The sequence below is a fragment of the Calonectris borealis genome, chromosome 16, assembly GCF_964195595.1.
Source record: "Calonectris borealis chromosome 16, bCalBor7.hap1.2, whole genome shotgun sequence".
Taxonomy (NCBI): domain Eukaryota; kingdom Metazoa; phylum Chordata; class Aves; order Procellariiformes; family Procellariidae; genus Calonectris; species Calonectris borealis.
The window spans coordinates 15899487-15916834 of NC_134327.1; the positions used below are offsets into that span (position 1 = coordinate 15899487).

The 17348-nt window shown below is 46.7% G+C and overlaps 1 protein-coding gene across 4 annotated transcripts in view; it reads left to right on the forward strand.

Moving 5' to 3' along the window:
* LMF1 (lipase maturation factor 1) overlaps positions 1-17348 on the forward strand; it is a 240766-nt gene that overhangs the window by 55640 nt on the left and 167778 nt on the right. For all 4 annotated transcript variants that reach the window (XM_075165486.1, XM_075165484.1, XM_075165485.1 and 1 more), the window contains one exon: positions 4505-4653. In XM_075165486.1, the coding sequence (XP_075021587.1) occupies positions 4505-4653 (149 nt within the window). The remainder of the gene's footprint in view (positions 1-4504; positions 4654-17348) is intronic.

Genomic DNA, 17348 nt, shown 5'->3' on the forward strand with positions numbered 1-17348 from the left:
TTCCTGCCCCCCCGGCACATCCTCCCCGCTTCTCCTCCTCCCCTGCCCCGGCAGAGACCTCTAGAAAATGCCAAACCATGGATTTTGCTGCATCAAGTTCGGAGCATGTAACAAACATTTGAAACGCGTGTGGGGCAAGTGCAGCCGCCATTGGCAGTTTATTTTATTTCAAATTTTTTTTTTCCCCAAAAAAAACCCCCGTGGCTCCCTCTCCGGCTGCGCGGGAGATAACAATGGGGCGCTTTGTGCTGCTCTGCAGCTGCTGAAATTTGACTAGATCCAACTGAAGAAAACAGGAGCAGGTGGGTCAACAACGTGACCCTTTCGTTCCCAGCAGTATCAGTGTGCGCCGGGGCCGGAGGGACCGGGGCGGAGGTGAGCCCCGAGATTTAGCCCAGGCGATGAGGATGTGTGGGTTGGCGCTTTGAGGATGGGAGTTGCCTTTCTGAGATAGTCCCGATGCCTCTAAATATCATGGGGTTTGCTGCCATTTATAAAACGGGTTTCACTCCAAAAATGCTACGATTGGGAAATGTCGCTGCACATGATAAACTGGCATCGCTACAGGCAAGAGATCTTTGCTCCGTTACTGGTGCTTTGATTCCCATATTGCCGCTAGTTTCTCGGTTTGTGCGGTGCTCGGCGGCTGTCGTGCGGATGCTCCTAAAGCCCCCGATACCCAGCGCCTGCCCTCCCCTCCCACAGCCCCAAGTAGGGGATTATTTGATTCCCCCTCTAGGTCTGCCCAGGTCATGGAGATGACTTCCTTCATGTCCATATTTTTGCTGTGCTAGAACTGTCCTAAAAACCGTCGAGGGTGGGAATTTCTGCAGCTTGGAGAAGGGTTTGGTACGTGGTTCCCGGTATGTTTGGTGGAGATGGAGGATGCGGTTCTGTTGGGCTCCTTTGCCTGGCTCTGCCGCAGCAGCAAATGCATCTCATCAACACTGCCCGCTCGGCAGCAAGAAGAGGAGGTTAAGGATGGGGAGAAGCTAAGTACCAGTTATTCCTAAGGTCTTCCCTGCCAAGGTGTGATGACTTGGTTGATTCCTTATACATGTCGTGATATGTCTGGGCTTTGTGAGCCTCGGAAGTGGTGTTAAAAGGTGGCAATGCTCAAACTTCAGCAGTGTTCAGCAGACACATGGTTATGGCCTCAAACCTGTCTAAGATTGCAGAGGATTTTGAGTCTGAGGCTTTTAAGGGGTAGACATGAACAACTGTTTGTAAGTCAGCAGTTAGAAACGCAAGGTTTGTGTTGATGGATCTTGTAATCTTGCTTTCTAATATCAACTTACAATAAAGCGAATGTGAGATGGAGCAGAGCCCCCCCTTTTACACTGTACTGTGGATACAGTTGTGGTGTTGAACAACGTGTTCATGTCCTTGAAACTCTTTATGATTTGGCTGTAATTTTTTGTCGAAAACATGATGCACATAGCATCTTGGATAATCCTACCGCAACAAGTGCTTGCATTGCTTATGGAGTAGCATCAAGCAGTACATTGTTTGCACATGATGAAGCCTGTAAGAGGAATAACAAGTTGCAGTCAGGGTGAGTCCATGCTAAACGGGGAAGGGGAAAGCAGTGACAACTTTGGCCGTGGGTCAGGAGCAGGAGGGCTGCCGCAGGGAAGGGTCCAGGGTGAGGAGCTGCTTGGGGTGGAAGGAAGATGGATGGAGGCTGGAGAAAGAGCTGCTGCTGCCGAGGGCAGGGTGTGTGACTGTTTGGGTGATGTGTGCTAGTACGGAAAGTTGATCTGCATGACCACATTACCAGCTGTGGAGACTCAGTCCATCAGGAAGAGGGTTGTTAATAAATCAGGCTCTCCATGCATATCTGCATCTTAACTTGTTTTTTAGCAGGAACTTGCCGTGATCTGATATGAAGGTCAGTAGCAGAGCAAAGTACAGCACAGTACTTCATCTGCGCTAGCAAATCTGCCATTGCCGTCGACGGGTGCAGAACAGCCGGAGCTGGACAGGATTTAGCCGCAAGCCGAGGAGGTTTAGACAGAGACTTCTGAAACGGTGCTGTGACCGTAGTTTGTCCTTGGCTGCACTTGCAGTTAAACCCTGTTTGGTGCCGGCTTAGCTGCACCCGCTGCCAGCCCCCGTTGTCAGCAGCGGGTAATTTAAGAGGTTTCTCCCAACAGCTGGCAGCACTGTTTACTCCGGTCCTCCCCTCCCGCCGCGGCTCTGAGCTGTCCCCCTCGCTGGCACGGTTCGCGTTGGATTACGCTGTTGGACTCGCAGCCGGGTGGTGGTGGTGCCAGGATTCAAACTTGTCGCTTTGGAACAAGAAGCACAGGTGCAGGCTGAACTCATGATCCTTGGAGGCCAGCACATACCAGGAAGGCTTCGGCTTCGCTTCGGACACGCGCGCTCATGCACGCGTCCCTGCACGCCGGATGCGCGCTCGTATAACCCATTTAACGCGCAAGAAATGTGTCACGCGGGATCGCACGATCCTTTCGTGCCCCTTCCTTCCACGCACGCAAACACCTCCCTAGGAGTTCTGTTTAAAAATAAAATTAAAAAAAATGCCCATGTGTCACGCTTGGTGAGAGGCAATGCTGCTCTCGAAGGGAAATGCATACGTAGGGATCTAAAGGCTGTTTGGAGATGTAGAGGCGTACGCCTTCCTGCTCAGCCATCCAGCGTGCATCCTATACGTCTGCAGGGGAACACAGTGATTAACATATGAAAACGCTGATAACAGTGGGATTCTTGTGCAGGCAGAAACGAAGGAGATATACTACCATTTTGGTGCCAGTTAGACCCATAACTGCTATTTGTGGCTGGGTTTAGTAACAATTAACCTTTCACATTTTGTATTAGCCATTGCTTTCCTGCTGCAGCTGCTTTTATAACAATATACTTCGCTTCTCCTCTCAGAAGCACTAATTTTGGCAGTTGGAGTATCTGTTCTAGAAACCACAGGATATATGGAGGGAGAATGGGGATTTTTTTAATAGCTGTTTGATGTATAATAGTATTTTTGAAAAAAAAAGAAAAAAAAACAAACCAAAAAAACAACAAACCCTACATTACATTTTGATTTAAAGGACCTTGTGCATATTAAGAAAAAGGAGGAGATTGCATGACTGCTACTTCAAATATTTTAAAGCAAATTCAACATAGTTTTGCTTGTGTGACAATGTCAAATCATGGTTTTTAAAAATCTCAACCTCGTGTGAAATCAGGTGTCTCAGACTGGAGCTGGAAGAAATCAATCTCTCTGGTAGGTGTTTCCCTGTTTGGGCTGGGTGAAAGGAGGGGTTATGGACCAAAGTTTGTTGCTCCATTTGAAAACTAGTGAAGTGCTTGGGGACTCTTGGGAAGGAACATAGCTACAAGTGACCCACAGGCACTATCTGGTTTAATTTATGTAGACATGTAGATGGGAATACCAGCATCTTAAATGGCTCCAACAAGGTTGCTGAGTTTTCAGGAATTGGCCCCACTAGTGTGCCATTTAGTGTCTTTTTTTTTTTTTAATGGCTTCAGAGTGCAATTGTATTGCACAGAAATATTTGTAAATAAGAGTGTTTAATTGGAGGTAGGACAAAGTTGGAGTAATTTGGTTTTGGCATCAGTATATTGTTACTTAAAAACGTAGTAGAGGTTGGACTTCACCTGTCAAAACAGCATTGCTGTGTTCTGGCTCTTCCTGAATAATCATTTCAATATTTATACTCTGTGCTCTGCTGGAAAAAGAAAATGCAAAATGCAGATTGTCGTGAAGTAGGTTATAGCCTGTCTTCTCCAAAGGGTCTGGCATCGCAGGTAACAGGGTTCACTGTGTGGTTACAAGGCTGTGCTTTGATCTCAGCTCTACGGGTGTTCAATCTAGAGTAATTTTGCCAAATCCAGCAACATGTAAACTGGCTTGATGGACAGTTTGGACTTTTTTCATTATGGTTTTCCTTTATGATTAAAAATTCAAAGCTTCTGGCTGCACGTTAACGTTGATGATGAGTAAGACTTAATGTGATTTTAATCGTCATCTTTTGAAGATAAGGAGTGCCCCATTTTGGCACAAATCCAGTAAAGCCAGTGGGACTGGTGGCAATGGCTTGGTCAGTCCCTGATCTGCAGGAATCAGTAGTGGCACTGATCAGCTGTGTGCCTGGGTCACCTTGCCAGGTCCCAGGGCACTTAAATCGCATTTTCCTTTGCTTCATAAAAGTTCTTATTTTTTCCCTTGCTTCACGCTGCGTAAAATAACCCTGTAAACAGCAAAAGTGTCAATGTGCACTCTTGGAGAAGAGCAACTCAACCCAATGCACCAAGCGTAGACACACATCATTCACGCTTAAAGCATCTCAAGTCCCAGTGTATGTGATGTGTGTGTCAGGTACCTAAGTTCCCCCAAGTTAAATTTAAAAAGCATTACAGTTTCTTTTTTTCTTCTTGGGTGTTTAAAATTTGTGAAAGGATAACTTACAGGACTTATACAATAACTGTTTTCTTTTTCATTTCTCACATGTTGGCACTACAGGATGGGAATCGCAGCTCCTGGAAACAGGGTTCCTGGGGATATTCCTCTGCCCACTCTGGACCCTCTCCCGCCTGCCCCGGCACACTCCTCCTTCCAGGATCGTCATCTGGGGCTTTCGGTGGCTGATTTTCAGGATCATGCTTGGAGCGGTAAGTGGGACTTCGCGTTTTTGTCCTTTTGAGGTGACAGCAAAAGGAGGATCTCATCCTAGCAGAAATCCTGCCCCTGATCCAACACATTGGAGTCCTCTGGTGTAGGAATTTTTCTGGTTACAAGGAAGGAGCAAGTAGCAGGAAACACTTCATGCTCTGGTTTACAGAATCTTTCAACTTATTATTAGTGTTTATTTTAAGGAGGACAAACATCGGAGTAAGAATATCTGTGTTGATTGTTGGTGCTGCTCTTGTGATTGCCTCTTGAAAAGGAATAAAAGTGAAGTTTGAGACTTGGGCATTTGTGGCTTTTTGATATGATGGTTGGGAATCCGGTGGGTAATTCCCAAGAACCAGGAGCTTTACCCCCAGTTATTTTCTTTGTGTGTGCTTTACTGAAATGTCATTCTCTGCTCTGTGTTTTCAGAGAGAACAATTGCTGCATTACTGTCCCATAGCCAGTGGAAATTCCCAAGTAGCTTGTAAAAGAATCCATCAGGAACTGACACATCTTTGTTAAAATAAAGGTGTGCCAGGGGCGTTACCCTGTCATCTGGATCTGCATTTTGGACATTTCAAAACATCCCAAAACTTTAAGCTGAGGGTCATCACTGTAGAAAGGGATTGGAGGCAGGTGGGACATTCCTGTGTCCATTTGCTCTGAAATCCTCCTTTCACGCCAGCTCTTAAAGTGCTTGAATCTGTAGTCGAGCTTAATAAGCTCTTAATTATCCTCCTGCTTTTTTTTAAAAAAAAAAAAAAAAAAAGACAAACTTTTTTTGTGTTAACCTTGGTGTTACCTGTTTTCAAAGCAACTTTGTTCATGGAGAACGTGTTATCGCAGTAGATCTTCTTGAAAAATGTGAGCTGTATGCTGGTTGCGTCAAAGGGTGGCTTCCCAGCCCACAACAGTTCAGCAAATTCAGGTTGAAAGAGCAGAAAATTTTGCTTTTTCTTGTCATGCAAGTGGTATTTCAAAACCCACTCTTTAATGTTGCATTCATTTCTTTGCCATAGCTATTGTGTAGCACTGCCAAATTTTGCTCAGCTTCCTAAAGCTGCAATTCTTGCTCATTATTTATTAATTCCTGCAATTCTTGCTCATTATTATTCCTGCAATTCTTGCTCATTATTAATTAAATAGATCTGGTCCTGCTGCGGGGATGAACAAAATGACTCCTGAAGGTCCACTCCAGCACAGCTTTCTATGACCCTATACAGTATCTGCGTGTGTAGATAATCCCATAGATTTTTAATGCAGCTGCTGGTTGAAAATATTCAGTAAGGGTTTGGGGGACAAAGTCACCTTTGTAATGCTTTTAAAATGCTGTAAGGCTTTCGGTTGGAGTTCAGGTGGATGGTACTGTTCTAGATCCTACCATACTGCTCCTGCCATACCTATGGATGGAGGCTGCTGGATGCATCTGTAATTGTAACTTTACTTTAAGTGACAGAAATCCAGTCTTTTAGGAAGCCTGACTCTTGTAGAGAGAGGGTCTTGTTTGACAGTCCCCAGGATGAGAGCGGGAGTTGGAGTTAATGAGAAGATCTCTGTGCTGGGCTGAACACACAATGTCAGGACAGTCACGGCAAACAAGCTGTTGTAGTTAGGTAGGTAAATGCAAAAGTATTTAGGCTCTTGTGATCTGTTTCGTGGAGTCTTTTCCTGCGACAGCTGGGAAATTCCCAGCTAGAAAAAAAGCTGGAATGGTTCTTAGCAAAACTGCTGATAGGAAAGGAATCAAAGTGGGAGCGTCTGCGGAGCTTGGTGCTGTTTATGGGAAAATGATGTTGGAAGGGAAGTGTGGTAGCCAAGTGCAGTGTATGATTTTGGGAGAGAATAATGGAAGATAATCCTTAAAAATGGCCTGCTTTAAACCAACAGTTTGTAAATCTGTGCGTGGGCTCTGCTGCAGCATCAGAGTCCACAGCCTGGAGAAGCAGTCGGGTGCTTCAGGGCTGGCCCCAGCGCAGGCTCTTGCTGCGCAGAGGCGCTGCCTTCATAGCATCAGGCTGGCTCTGTGACGGTGCTTGCTACTCAGGGTCACTTCTGCACGAGATGGCCTGCTGACTTGCTGCTGGCTCTGGGCAGAGCTCCTTGGGGACAATAATTTGCAGTCCACATGAACATCACAGGTGATGAGGTGTGGGTCTCCATGCAGTTGATCCAACAGGTATGAAGGGTGTGTTGTTGGTCTGGTGAGAACGGTTCTGTTGAAACTTTTTTGGATGAGAAATTAAGGGTGGTTTTCGTGTTAAATTTTTGTGATAAAGTGTCTGTTGTTCTTGATGCTTTCCCGTTTCTCATTTGGACATCACGTTGACTTGGTTAAAATTGAGATCTTTCACAGTTGGCTGGAGAAGGTCCCAGTCACATCTACCCTCCAGCTGGCTGGAGCCACATGTCCTCGAGCCATGGGATGGATGTGGGGAGGTCGCAGTCCCGAGGGCAGCTCCTCTCCACCTGAGGAAGGATTTCTACAAGTTACAGCAGCGCTTAAAACTTAACACACCAGCCACTATTGAGGCATGGTTTTTACAGTAATTTTCAAGTATTTTAAGCAACCGTTTAGGGAACACAGTTGAAGGCTGCTAACCTGCCAGAAATATCCATCCATGTTTTATTACAAATTAAATTTCCTGTCCTCTCCTTTAAGCACAGAATGATAAGCACTTTAGTAGCTGGCCTGCGTGGTTTCTTCATTACATTTTTGAGGGCAGCAAAGGTCTAAGTTGTTAAAGGTTTGTGAGTGCAGTAACACAGCACTGGCTGGCCTTTAACGACAGTCATGGGGACCCGTGTGGGTGACCCACGGGGGCCCGGTCCCTGCAGGACCCCTTGCAGTGATGCAGGAGGAGCTGAGAGTGTTCCCCATCTTGCCAGATAAGATCCCATGAGGTGACCTGTTAATCTTCTGTACTGGTGAAGTCCAAGATGCAAGTTGCCCTAAATGCACGTTAGACTTCGCTTTGACTGCAGGGCTTGGGTGGGCTTGGTTCTGGATGGGGGGGTTGATTTTTTGGGGAGGGGTTTTTTTTTTGTTTGTTTGTTTTCAGGAACCTCATTGTGAACGTATTATTTGGGCCATTTATCACCAGTGACATTTGGTGAAAATGTCAGCATAGCCCCTTTGTCCCCGATGGATGGAGGCTGTCCTGTGGTCTTGATGCTTCTCAGCTTCTGAAATGCTTCTTCTCAGTCATGATGCCAATTACAGAAAGAATCAACAGACCGTGACACTACGGTAGGGAGATGCAGCTATTTTCTTAACAAATTATAGGATCACCAAGTTTGTATCCTGCTTTCCTTTTGAAATGGGAGTCTGACTCTGAGCTTTGCTCTGTTCCTGCTAATTTGTAATATAGATTCTGAATTATGGGACAGGTTGGATATAAAGGAAAACCGTGCTCAACAAACATCTTTGTTACTGTTATCTCTGTACTGCTTCTCAGTTTTATCTGGAGAGTAATAACCCTCCTGTTATTTTAGGGAGAGCCCTCTGCAGAAGAGATGCCGCCCCTCGAGTCCCTTGTCTGTCTGGGTTACTGATGTATAAGTAACAGGCATGGGAGAGGAAAACATGGAAAGGTCATTAAATGGGGATCTATATAAGCAAGTGGAAATCGGTGATTGATGGTATCTTTAATGTTCTGGGGCCCGAACACATGTACGTTTCCTTCTCGGCTGGGGTAATGACGCTTGCAGGCACCGGGAAGCGAGTTTAATGCGCGAAACCGAAGTGTCCTCCCGGAGCGCGGGTGCACCTGCTCACAGGCCATCTTTGGTTTCCTCCTGGTCTGGGCAGGAGCTGAAGCATGTGCACAAATGTGGATGAAGGGAGTTTTTTTTTCCCAGGGGTGGGATTGGCAATGGCTATATCTTACAAAGAAGGAAAGTTCGACTTTCCCGCACGGTTCTCCGGGGACTCTTCTAGCTGGTTGCGATAAGGCTTTCCTTGTAAAATGCCATCCTCCAAGCAAACGGCATTCCCTCAGGTCAGCTCGGTTTTTCTCACCTTGTGCTGGATGTTAGGGGAGCAGTGCCATGTGTGGGTTTGAAACACACCTTAGATGGGCAAGCTTGTTTCTCTTTTGCAACGTGATCGCTCCCAGTGAAGACTTCGGGTTCTTACCCCATAGCTCTCCTGTTTTCTGCACTCAGTTCCTGTATCATGAACAGTACATGGGGCTCGATTCCACTTGTCAGCCCCCTTTTTTTTTTTCCTGTTCAGTGTATCATATTTGGGAACTTTTTCTATGCAGAGCTCTAGCAATCAGAGACTTTGCACTGAAGCACTGGGAATTCCTACCAAAACGAATGTGGTGCCGATGCCCATTGCAGCCCCTCTTGTATCAGCCTGTGAAGGAAGAGAAGATCAAGCCCAGTAAGCTGCTGGATACAAAATAAACCTGACTGTAAAGAAGGGAGGCTGGACCTAAAGCACGTTATTTCCTAACCCGAATTGGCATGATTGTTGCCATCCATCTCCCCAGTGCTCATTAACCACCTTCTCAAAAGCTTCCCATATCCTATCACCCCACGCGCTTGTTTACAACCTCCTAGTTAAGGAGCACTGGAGCAGCAATACGTCTTTGTACTTTCTACCACGTAAACCGTAGAAACCCACAGAGCTGGTGGAAGACGTCTGAGCAGCTCGTGAAGCTCACGAATGCACTGTGCCTGCTCCCTTGCTTTGCTGCTGCCTTTTCTTTTGTGTCTCCCTGTTAATCTCTCTCCTGCTTAGGAGGTGATTGTTGCTCCTGACACTCAGCAGCATCCCCAGCACGGTCCTGTTTTGTCCTCTCTTAGTCTTCACCAGATGTTTGCTGCTGAAGCATGTGAGCACCGATGTCCAGCTCTGGGCTGGTGTAAGGGAGCCTTGCTGTTTCCTGGCTAATCCTCCCCCCAGAAAATCGTGTCCAGATCTTGCTTTATTGTGCATGCCTTCCTGGGGGCTGGCTGGGCTTTCTTAGGGGAGATGCAGCGTATGACAAGTAAAATAATCCCAGCTGCGTACTTGCAGAAGGCGAGGAGCACAGGCAGGCTCTGCTTCTAGGGTTTGATTGGCAGCAAGTGCTGGGCTGATCTCAAATATTGCTGACTTTTTAAAAGACGTAATTATGTGATTCAATCTATATGTTTGATGTTCCTAATAATCCATTAGTGCAGGATGTAAAGACGGATGCTTCTTAGGAGCATGCAGAGGCAACAGAATAGCGGTCCCTTTGTGTGAGCGAGCAGCTTGTTAGAAAATAAGTGATGCAAACAGACGTTTACGGGGCTGATTTGCCTCGGAAGTGCTCAGTGACTTGATGTCTTCGTCGTTTTGCTCACGTCTCTCTGTCACTCTGATTTCTTGAAGCTTGGAAGATGCAAAGCGTTGGGTGGGTAAGCAAAGGTGCGTGCTCAGCCCGTCAGGCATTAACCAAGGACATTAACCAAATGGCGGTGACTTGCCGAAAGGAGCAGCCCATGCTGTCAGTAAGGTGCTTTGCTCGGCAGTGTTGCCTGGTGGTAATTAGGTGTTTTGACATCTGCAGCTACCTGGGGAGATATCGAAGGCACGATGCTGCGCTCTCAAAGCCTCGGCCCTCTCTCAAGTATATATATATATTTTTCAGCAGACAGAGTTTGTTTTCCAGCTGCTCCGTTCCCTGTAGAGCTGTTGTTAGACTTGGTGCCTTTGATGGGTTTGAGGACGGTGGGGCTGTCTGCGTGCTGCTGGCCCAGCTCCCCGGGCTGGGTCAGCCTCTTCTCTGAGCCCCCCACTGCAGGCTGGGGGTCCTGGGGGGCTCTCGGCTCCTGGCAGCCATTTAGTCAAACTGCAGATTTTTATGATCACCTGATCCCCAGTAATGGGACTCGTTGGAGAAGTAGCTGTGCTTCCCCGGTTCGGTGGAGCAGCATCTCCCCTGCATCTTGTGGATTTTCAAACCCAAGTGACATTTGTGCTGTCTGGGCTTCGTGCTCTGGCCGGGCTGTTGGGGGGAGCTTCTGCTTTAACTGTGTGATCTTGTGTGCACTAGGTGAGGCCGTGGGCTTTACCTCTGAGGTGGGCAAGTTTCTGATTTTTTGGTTTTTTTTTTTTGTGATAGGCAGCAGCATTGCTCATGAGCTCTCCTTTATCAGAAAATATAATTTGTGGCTGATACCCCATCCAGCAAATGCTAGTCCCGTTCTTTTTTTGCAAAAGACTTGAAAGTAGATGACAACTTTGTTGAGTTCATATATTCTGTGTAATCACCTGCTGCAGGCAAAAACCGTATGCTGGGGGAATCCAAATACCTGCCCCGCTTGTGCTGGGGGCAGGCTGGGGAGTAGCTGTGAGCTGATGAATCGCTAACACCGTGTTGCTGAAACTTTGTAGTAGCTCTTTGGATCCTGAAAGTCGTTAGTGATTGCACATGTAAACCATAAAATACAGTTTCTGTTTATTCATTAGTTGACTAAGAAGCATTGCGTGCATACTTGCTCAGAAATGTGAGAATTTGATTTTCGTCAACACCTGTGTGCGTAACTATAGTAACACTGATAAAACTTAGTAACTGAAAAAACACGTGTAAAGGGATAGGAGTTCAGGAACGTGATTTAACTAGATTTTGGGAAGACCCCTGGACAAGGTTCATCCTTGAGCCCCCTGCAGCCAGCCTCGACGGGCAAGGGGTAGCAGTGCTGGGTGTCGGGGACATCTCCTGATTTCTCTGCTGTGGGGCTTCCTGTGTCGCATGAGCTTTATCACCCCCCGTCCACCCTGGGTGCCACGCTGCGCTGCGGGGGAGCTCGGGCTGCGTCTTGGCGAGCATCGAGCTGAATCTTGACTTGCAAAGGCTGATGCTTTTGACCGTAGACATGACTTTTATGATTTCCTCACCGATTATTCCCAAGGGTTGCCTCTGCTTGTTACACACAGCTCCTCCAGTCTCACACCAGAGGGGCTTTCTGACAAGAGGCAGTTAGATGTGGGGCTGTTCCCTCCTATCAGCACATCTTTCTGTCGATAAAGCGGGTATAAACAGGGTGTGTAATGAGTTCAGGTCTAACTCTTGGCATCATATTGCCTCTTCCAACTGGAGCTGGTGAAGTGTGGTGGTAATGATGGGACAGGTCAAGGACTTACCAGGTCAAAAAGCAAAGCAAGCAGCGAGTCCCCTATAAAAATTGCCCCGCTGCTGAGGACAGAAAATATGGCTTAGGGACCGGGATGGGGATACAGGTCCCAAACTGGGCCAGGGGAGACACTGGGATGAGCACGGCAGAGCAGGAGCGAGGATGTGGGAGCCCCGTCCAGCAAAGGATGCTGTGCCAGTCCCAGCGAGGTTCTGAGGCCCCTTCCCGCTTGGGCGGGTTTGTCGAGCCTGGTGCTGCCAAAATCATGCACAGCCGGGTTCAGACCTGCCCAGCTCCGTGCCAAGATCTGTCCTTGCATCGTTACATCTTTGGCTTAGCTGGGGAGAGCATTAAATAGCGGGCAGCTTTGAGTGGAGGAGACATGAGTGGTTTTTATGGGGGTGCGTGATAGTGTTTGCACATGTGCTGTCTGTCCTGCTCCGTGTTATTTCAGGTTTGGAGATATTTGAAGTATGCTTGAAGGTTTTTAACGAGTGCGTATCAACCGTGCACGGCCTGGATTGCTGCCGCAGGTGAAGTTAGCGGGGAAAGTCATGCGAGGGAACCCTGCCTGGAAGCGTGAGCTGCTGCTGTTTTACTGCAGCTCTGTGCGGCTGCAGCTGGCACTTGGAGGGCTGGTGCTAAAAGCAGCATGGAAATGTCATTATCCATTTACGGCTGGTGTTCCTCCTGTAAAACATAAGGCACGCAAAATGCCTTTAGGTCAGGTTGGACTCGACACCAACGAGAAGCAAGAGCTGAGACTGAATTTTCTTGCACCAGAGCGAACGCGAGCGTTTGCTGTTTGCAGGTGGCACACGGCCGCGGTGCTGTCGGGTGTTAGTGGTCCCTCTGGAAGCAACCAACAGTGATGGTGTGCTTCAATTTATGTGGCTTCTCATTATCTCCATTTAAAACCGTCTCCTGTGCCTCTTCCCTCTCTGCCTTTCTCTTTGTGGGACGCAAACGTGGAGCCTGGCAGTTTGCTGTATTACACGCAGCCGCGGGCTGGTGGTTGCTGTGCTGGTAACACGGATCCCATCCCAACACCCGCTCTGGACAAGGGAGGTGTCAGTGGGAATCTGTCAGAAACAGTGATCAAGGAGGTCAAACGCCTCGAGATTCCCACTCTCTTGTTCTTGCAAGCCTGCTGCGTCCCAGAAGTTTCATGGCAGCATAGACACATACATACAAGTGAGGCTGTACACATGCAACGCTGCTTGTTTGGACTGTTAATGGAGAGGTGGTCATTTCTCAAGGGTTTCCAATAAGCACTTTATTGTGCATCAGGATGGGTTTGCAATGCCCCGTTAGCAGAGAGCAGGCAGCGCTGCTGAGATGTGTACGTTAGTCAGAGGTAGGTAACGTTTGCCAGCTTGATGATGTGATGTTCTGTACAAATAATTATCACTACTGGAGATGCAACGGGGATGTGGAGGGGATTCAAGCACCAGGGGTGTAACAGCACGTTGGGAAACTGGAAGTAAATAGGGAATTAAGGTGGAGCTGTGTCTTGCAAAGGATCACAGACATATGGAATAAGTTACCAGGGAAGGTGGCTGGAGCAGAGACTATAAGTGAGTCTGAGACATCTTGATTAGTTTCTGGAGGAAAGGATTGAAGAGTGTAGTGAAAAAGCAGGGAAACAGGATTTAAAGCACATTACCACTTTAATTTAAAAGTGCCCAAAGCAAGGAAATTCAGATTTAAAGCTGTGAATCTATCACTGGCTGATGCAGGTGTTGGGGTTGGGAGGACTCCACGGGGTCTGTGTGCAGATGGGTCCGTGCCCTGCAGGCTCCGCTCCCCGGCTGGGGCAATGAGCTTGGGCAGCTTAAGCCAAAGCCTCATGCTTGCCCCAAGAATGAGATCCTTTATCCTCTCCCGAAACCAGGACAGTATGTTATGTAATAATATAATAACATAATAATAATATTTAATAATAATATTTAATAATAGTAATATTTAATATATATATGTATTTTTATATAATAATCTGCTGTGTGTGCAGCGTCCTTGACGTCTTCCTTGTGCGATGCCCTTAAAACTGTTGCAGGGGCTGCTCCCCGTGCACCAGGAGCTGGGGACGGGGTCATGCAGGGAAGGGTTTTTTTTTCTCCCCCTAATTTTCACGTATTTGAGAGCCCTTCCCGGGAATCGCTCCTCCTTACGCAGGGTGCATCATGCAGAAGGTCCTGAGGGGCACACGGGGGATTTAGGGAAACTCAAGTGCATCTTTTCATGTTGTGATTTGTGACTTGGCAGTCCCTCCCCTCAGTTTACTTTTTGTAAACAAAATTTCTCTTTCTCTTTTTTTCCACTTTCCGGATTTCCCTTTCTGAATGTAACTGCAGACTGAGCCCCCCGAAGTCTGAGCTCTGCCTCTCCGAGCTGTTCAAGTACATCCTCGGAAGAAGCCGCTGCAGAACAGAGGAGTCCCGCAGCATTTTTTGGCAGGCAGAGACTTAGAAAATAATTTAAATCCTCTGGCGTTTCAAGTCTACACAAATGATATGTTTCTCCTTTCAGAAGAGAAAAAAAGATCGTTTAAAGTGGTAGTCTTGGGAAAGAAATAGTGCGAAAAGATTTATAATAATTGGCAATAAATTATTCCACTAAATTCTCATCATTGTTTCCTAGTAAATGTTGTCCATCTTTCACAGAGAGATGTGTTTTCACAGAGAAAGGATCATTTATTTCTAGGTTATTTGTATATCATTAGATATTTCATCTCTTTTTAAATTATTTTATATTTTCTTTACTATTAGAAAAAATGTTTCTTTTAACCAACTGCAGCGAATTATTTTAGAAACTAGTGGTTCATGTTAAACTCTTCATTTTTCTTGTTTTGTTTTTTCTTGGATTCTGTTAAAAGTGTCATAACGTGGGTGGCATTTTAAAGGTTACTGGAAAGGGTGGGGATGTGATTAGCTAATAAGGGAGATGAACTTTCTGGCAAAAATAATGAAGACTTTGAAGCAAACAGAATCTGGATGCCTGTAGTAAAATTGCATTAGATGTAATGAAATAAAAGTTGGAATTTAGGCAATCTCTGTAAATACAAAAAAAAAAAGAAGAATCAAACGGATGTAGTTGTCATTTCAGTGACAAGCGTGCCCTCATCCTGGGCATTATGGCTCTGAAATTGAGAATAATTATTCTAATTTGTTTTATTACATTAGCGTGGGTAGGAGGGAAGAAAGGGAGCTTTCTTTTATGGCTTTCTCATTATTCATAGGCGAGCACGCCGGGGCCAGGCTCCCGACTCCCGCGCCGGGGCTTCATGGGAATTTTTGGAAAATGATGTCTGCAATGTTCTGACCTTTGCCGTCCCAGCTGCAGCCCTCCTCCTCTCTGCAGGGATCCCACACTTGACTCCTTAGCAACCTCCTTTGTGCCTCTGATCTCTCTCCATTTGTCTAGTAATAGCCCTTGGCAGGAAGACTTGTTGTTCCTTCGGTGGCTGTAAAAGGCAGGGAGCCGCTAATGCCAAGTACTTTTCAAAATCCCTTTCACCCACTCCTCGCAGTGCGTCTTCAAAGTCAGTCAGATGCTGGTGCAGCCATGGTGGCTTCTCAAAGGGTCTTTCTGGTAGCTGAGGGGAAAACCAGCAACAAATAAAACAAAACAAAAATCAACACCAGTGACATCTCTTTCAGAAAAGTGTTTTCCAGCCCGTCGAGTTGAGGTGCTTTGCAGTTGCCTTTCGTGGTGACTCCAGGTTAGCTTTTGCACTGGACCAATCTGCGCCCATTGCAGCAGAATCTGGACGTTTACCTCCTCTGTGGACGGGACCTGTCCTGTGGGCTTACGGTCCTGGGGCCGTGTCGGAGCAGGAGGGTACCAGGCAGGTAGGGTTCGTTCACCTGAGGGTGGGTTGTTCCAGAAATCTGGAGCCTGGTCCTATAATCTGCTAAGTTGGACCAGAAGTAATGTTCTCCAGATGATGGAGAAGTCCCATCATCTGCCCGCAGAATAGGGCTGACTGTGAGCTCTGAAATGATGCTCAAGGTACAGAATAAAGCTGTTTAAACAGTGGTGTCATCTGATGAGCATAAGCTTGTCATTCTCTGGCTAAGGAAGAGGTAATCTAGCCCGTTGTTTCGCTCTCTTTGCATGGAAGAAGCAGGAGGGAGTTGAATTACCAGCTGTCCATGAGGGGTTTGTATCAACATCAGGCACAGCTCTTAAAGCCTTTAGTTTGCTACTGTCAGTTATAGAAAAAAGTTTCCAAAAAGCCTACTACCTGTGTTATGTCTTCCCTGTGTGGCATTTCTAAAAGAAAGGAATAAGACACCCCTGTGCACCACGCGATCCAGGTCATCCTTCCTGCGCCGCAGAGCTTGAACCCTCCAGCAGAGCCTGCAGGTGGGAGACGGGGCTTCTCGCGGAGGTCTGCATAGGTCTGGCCCACACCCAGCCTCTGCCGCCAGCACGGTTCGTGGCAAGCCCTGCGCCACAGCACTCGGCAGTTGAAGATTTGGGCTCATAAATTATGCAAACATTTAAAAGTATGCAAACAATTTCGATAGCCATAACATGAGCCTTGAGGCATAAAAGGACCATAGAAAATGTGTTGAATTTTAAAAAAGCTAGAGCCCTTGCTGGTCTTGGGAATTAAATATTTTTAAAAATTTTTCTGTTATGGAAAAAAATGGCATAAAACAATGTCGTGGAGTTCAGAGGCAGTTTTACAGGTCCAGCAGGACTGTACGGCTGCTGTGCATTGCTGCTGTAGTGTCGCACCCATCAAGCATCTTTCCCCTTGTGAATGCAGCATTTGAGCATAATATTCGTTATTAAGGTTGCAATAAAATCCAGAAAATTTTCAAGATTTATCTTTTCAAATCCAGAAGAAAGCTGGAGCAGGTGGGCAGCGAGCAGGCTGGGCGACCTGGTGCATAACAGCAGGAAAACTTGAAGTGCTGTAGTATTTCTGCTGTGGTCTAAAGGCAGCCTGTCAGGTCCACGGGTTTGAGGGCTTCAGGTGCGGGGTCCGGCGCCATTGAGGAGCAGCGTAGCTGGCTGTCCCCTTACAGCCTGTCCTATAGGCCTTAAACAATTTTTTAAAAAAAATTTGACTTTGTGATGCTCCCTCCTCTTCTGTGAACTTGGGGTCTAAATTACAGCTGGTTTTGTCTTTAAAATACACTGGTATGTGTTTGGCTCTCAAAAGATGTTGAAAACACTTTTTCCGTGGGTAGCAGAGGCTGGCGGGTGCTGAGTGCGTGAAGTACAGGGCACCGTTTGGGATTTTCTCTGGGAGTGTTTCATATTCATATTATGAGAAAAATTAAAGTCTAGAGTTTAGGATTGCCCGTCATTGAGATTTTTTTCTTTTTTGCCCATCTTTTGTATTGTGAAGACACAGAAAGAAGATCTTTAAATTGACTCTAAATTTATAACGCTGGTGCCCCGTACCCCACCCGTCTCTCCAGAGCCGGTATCAATAGGGGTTTTGCAGACATAGCTTGAGTCACCAGGCTTTTTCTCAGCTTCCCGTGCTATTGGCCTGTCTGTACCATTTTTTTCAGAATTAATTTTGGGCTGAAAAAGTCTCAAAGAGTGCTTTGTTCCTCCTTGA